The sequence below is a fragment of the Rhopilema esculentum genome, chromosome 10 (genome assembly GCF_057945365.1).
Source record: "Rhopilema esculentum isolate cy_ngs chromosome 10, ASM5794536v1, whole genome shotgun sequence".
Taxonomy (NCBI): domain Eukaryota; kingdom Metazoa; phylum Cnidaria; class Scyphozoa; order Rhizostomeae; family Rhizostomatidae; genus Rhopilema; species Rhopilema esculentum.
Window position 1 is genome coordinate 3,033,840 of NC_142824.1, and position 4,874 is coordinate 3,038,713.

Here is a 4,874-nt window from a genome sequence, read left to right on the forward strand (position 1 = left end):
GAGGAAGGTTTGCCTTCTGGGATGTTTTTTCCTGGAGGAAGGTTAACAACTTTTCTGGACTCTGTAAAAACGTGAATTTTATGAATTCTTAAGGCAATTTTTACATCGATCACATGCTTTATACTAAACAAACAATATGATTGTATAGCATTAGCCAATCAGGTTCAATATTGAGTTTTATGAGGTTTGACATTTTATTAAGTTCAGTTATCTTATGTTGCAATATGAAGATTACATTTTGAATATTTTAAATTCAATATTTTCCAAAGGAAGAGAGCCACAATTCTGTATATTGAATATCTGCAAAGCCCTTTGAAATTATGGGTGCCAAACTAATGCCTGACCAGATTTCATTAAAAGGTACCTCCCTCTTTATTCTTCTATTTTATTGTCCCTTTCATGTACAAAAGTATGTCTTCTAATTAGAGAGACCAGCCAAAAAAGGAAGAAAAAGAACCAGCAATAAAAGTTTCTGTTATTTCAAAGGATCAGTGCAGCAGAATTGAACAACAAAATGTATCCAGATTAGTCAAACATCACATTTTTATACACTATACATATCATACATTTCCAATCATGATTTATAAAACAAATATAATTAATTGTAGTATTGTCATTGCATAAACCCTCACCATGCCACAACAGCTTGGTTTAGTCATCTGTCACAAAACATGCTGGCAAAAATCATTCCAGTGATAAAAACAATAAGCTTAAATAACTTTATTTCTCATACCCAAGCTGTTTGTTGTAATTGAGCAAGCATTTTAAAAAACCATCATTTGGAAAAATAACCCTTTTATCAAGCATTGTTCTAAGAGCCTCTCTCACATTAAGTTTGTGATCTCTCATTAGATATGCTGCTGCAAATGTAGCAGACCGACTCACTCCTGCCATGCAGTGTACCAGAATCTTTGCATTTCCTTTTGGGTGGTCTTTTGTACCTACAAGCCCAAAGATATTTGCACAAAAGTTAAATTCTGTAATACTTAAGAAATTGTAGTATGACAAAAAATTTTGTGTGAGAATGGCTCAGTTGCTAGAAGCGCTGACTACAGACCCAAGGGTTCATGTTTTGAGCTTGTCATCAGTGGCGTACCCAAGGGGGGAATAGGGGGGTCTGGACCCCCCATTTTTCTAAAATGTGATCTTTGAGATTTGTCCAAAAACGATGTAAAACTCATTGGGAGGGGGGGTGTAGTATACTGTATGCTTGTGTCAATAACAATTAAAATACTTTGCTATTTACTGTAGCTAACATGAATAAAATAATAGCAGAAAATTTTGCAAAAAGGGCGTTTCCCCGCATTTGCAAGTGTTTGAAGGGCGTGGTCCAAAAAAATTCTGCCCCAGACCCCCCAATTCTCCGGCCCTGGGTACGCCACTGCCTGTCATGAACAAATTTTCAGAGTGAGGGCAGTCGCCACCTCTGTAATTCCAGACATAAGAATCTTGAGGTGTGGGTCACATTGAGAGGAAGAACCAGGATACTGCTTGATAAGCATAGCTTCTCAGGGTCCTTAAAACTACCTTAGGATGCTAGGAAGAAACAAATACAAAAGTCTTGATTAACTGCAGTTGAATTTTAATGCAGACAAACACCTTCAAAGACAAAGACAAAGACCTCAAGTAAAATGGCAAATGACTTGTCTTGTTTGAAATGGTGCTTTTTAAAGGCCAACTGCAAAACCTTATTTTGGAAACAGCATATCAGCATAACATGTTTTCCTATGCTGTTCTCCTCATCAACTGATTAGAAAATAAACTGACAGAGTTTTGATAAAAAATCCATCATTGTTTTTATCTTATTTATTGATTTTGATTACAGCTCTGCAATAAGAACTGATAAAATTTTCAAAATTCTGAAAGATTCTTGTATGACTATAGACAGTGCACCTTGCATAGATGCCTGATAATGTCATTAAATTATTATCTTAAGACACAAATTAACCACAAAATAAGAGTACAAGAATCACTTCTTCTTACAGCATACAACTGCAAGTAAATTTTGCCATTGTTAGATGTTGCAAATAATGTGAATGCTGGGAGTCTTATGACTGAATGACAATATATAACCCAGGTTTACATACCTATAGCATCTCTTATAAAGTTTGCTGCCTCCTCAAAATGTTTTTGCAAATCAAAGGTGTCTTCGTCATCAGCAGAAATACCATGATAAATAATAGCAGTACCCTCGTAGAATGCATGTCCTGTCATTATCTGGTTGAAGTCAATGCCTTCTGCAGCATTTAATACGTGGGTGATTCCAAGAACATGTAAACATTCTAGTGATGTTGCAGCTGAACTAAAAACATGGGGCAAGATTGAATGATTTCAGATCAAGAGAGGGGTAAAAAATTAAAATATATACCAATACGTCAAAAAAAAATTTTTCAGTCAAGAAAAAGTAATCTTGCAGAAAATCACAAGCATGTGTTTGATAAACAAACAAGTATGAAATGCCAGTGAATCAATTATTAGGAGAGTAACAATATTGAACTGGAGAATCATTGACAAAGATTTTAAAGTAGCACAATACAACTTGAAAGGGAAACTTACCAGTCACCTACATACAAGCCAGATACAATTTCATCCAGCCTGTTTCGTCTACTAAATCGATTTACTTGCTTAGTCTGCTCAAGCATAAATTTTCTCAGTGAATCCAAAGTGTCACCATCAGAAGACATCCTGCTTTATTTTTGATGCAATACTCCTGGGCAAAAACGATTTGTAAAGAACTTTCTTTATGTATTAACAAGAACTATGTATTATTGCTTACGTAATACAGTAACCGGAACTGTCTTGACCAACACTCACAAACCACTATCTTTAAAAATATTGCAAAGCCCTTACAAAATATCATTTAAAATATTGAAAAATTAGTTTCAATTCTACTGTAGTAGTTTAGGCCTGCACATTCCGCATGAAAATCTTGAGAAAAATATTGTAAGAACCTCAATTGAGCGACCTTGACATACCTTGCGTCTTACTCTTTCCCCAATCTATTTACGTATTACCAATCAGGTGATAATGTGCAGGTAATCATGTTATCACCACCGGCATAGCAAACCCTTCCAGGAACTCACTTCGAAGATGTTTTTCCGCGTTGTTGTTGTAGATAAATTAAAGGTCATGCGCAAAGGAACATCAACTCAAAGTCTATTATGATAATGATGTTGATTGTCGTCTCGGCTACTCTTCGACGGAATAAGTTTCTTTCTTTTTTCAAAGCATTCTAGGAACATTTATGTTTCTAACCCTTTTCACATTTGTTACATTTCTTCCTCCAAAGGCGATACGGTGCAAGCTTTGAGTACCTCCTTTTTGCACTAACCATCATGGGCCTGCAACCACATGTCAGTTTCAAATCGTGCGTGAGCCTTACGAAAAAATTGCATGTGGAATTGGCCTAGTTTTTTCTCTTATTCATGATACCATGATTCACAACAGTAAACATGGTCATGTATACCATTATACTATATAAAGCAATGTTTTTGCTGAGGTGAGATAAATGATCCAAGTTTAGGACGGAGTTAATGCTCCTCAACTCTCATACCATGAGGCTTCAGCTTGTCACTATGATCGCGTGACAACGATTGGGGCTTTTCCCGGCTTTGACTTAAATAAAACTTTCAATCCCATTGTTGATGCTTTGCAAGTCTTCTTCTAGGTATAAGTTATCAATTTGCTTTCTTACGTTTTTCTTGTACTTGTTCTATAAGATTATTTGCAATGAGGAGCCTTTGACTTCGGACTAAGGTGAGGGCTGAAATAGTGGATTGTGATAATTTGACATAGGGTGGAGGACTAATGGGTGACACTTTGCTTGACAAATTCTCATTACAAGAGTGCTGTTCATCATTACCAAAGAGCGATGCACCAATGGCCCACTCGCTCTCGATGATGCACCAATGACCCTTCCTGAGAACGCAGCATCGCGACTGACTTGCTGATGCCCATGGCATGTTTTTCTAAGGGAGCAATTTTTGCACTGCTACTTATATTGTAACTTCTGTCTAGAGTTTTTAAAAACTAGTTTCATAAACTGATTAGGCCCAGCAGAATACCGTGCTGTTACGAACTAATCAGCTGTTTGTTTAATATTTTTCCAATTAAACTTTAAAAGAAAAAGTGGTACATTCTGCCTAACGATTGGGAAACGACATGTGAATAGCAGTGCTAGTTGGTAAGCTTGACGTTTCGAATAGTTTTGGTCTTAAATTCTGAAAAAATAAATCAAAGATATTTTTTATTGTATCAATGAGACAAAGAGTTGTGTCTGAGGGATCATTGCGCCCTTATGAAAAGCTTACAAGATTTTGCCAAAGTAAAAGGATTTCTAGGGATTTACCGATAAAACAGTAGGACTTCTACCAAAGGTGTACGGGTTGTCCATTGAGTGCTTTGCCCCAAGGTTGAGTCCTGGGGAAGCTGCTAGGCACAAAGACGAGTGACCAGGTCTAAGACGTGAATAATAGAAAAGAATTCAAAGAAATGATTTTGAGATTGGTTAAATTGAAAATAAATTAAATGCAGCATCTGCATTCTACCTCCCGTCTCATACAAAATAAAAGTCTTGCCATTAGCAGATGGTTTAAAAATTCTTTGCCTCTTACGCCTAGCAGCTTTTCGTGCACATGTTGAGTCATTCATTTGTCTGGTACAAATAACGAAAAACAAAGTGAAAATAAAAGTGACACTTTAAGCAAAAGCGACTGAATTAAACAAAATATTTAACATGCATTTCTCTGAAACCATAGCCAATAGAATAAGCCCTGAACAATAAAGTATCACTGTGAACCACTCTTCTAACCTTGTTGATAACAAGACTTGCTTCTCGCAGATTGTAAGTTGGAGATAAATCAAAGAACACGATA

At 36.2% G+C, this 4,874-nt stretch overlaps 1 protein-coding gene across 1 annotated transcript; it reads right to left on the minus strand.

Annotated features, from left to right (window-relative positions):
• Positions 1-525: 525 nt before the first annotated feature.
• LOC135694337 (dual specificity protein phosphatase 3) lies at positions 526-3,131 on the minus strand. Its single transcript, XM_065213026.2, has 4 exons — positions 2,976-3,131; positions 2,557-2,710; positions 2,088-2,302; positions 526-941 (listed from the first exon to the last, which is right to left on the minus strand). The coding sequence occupies exons 2-4, from the start codon at positions 2,682-2,684 to the stop codon at positions 721-723; spliced, it is 564 nt and encodes a 187-aa protein (XP_065069098.2). The 5' UTR covers positions 2,685-2,710; positions 2,976-3,131; the 3' UTR covers positions 526-720.
• Positions 3,132-4,874: the final 1,743 nt, after the last annotated feature.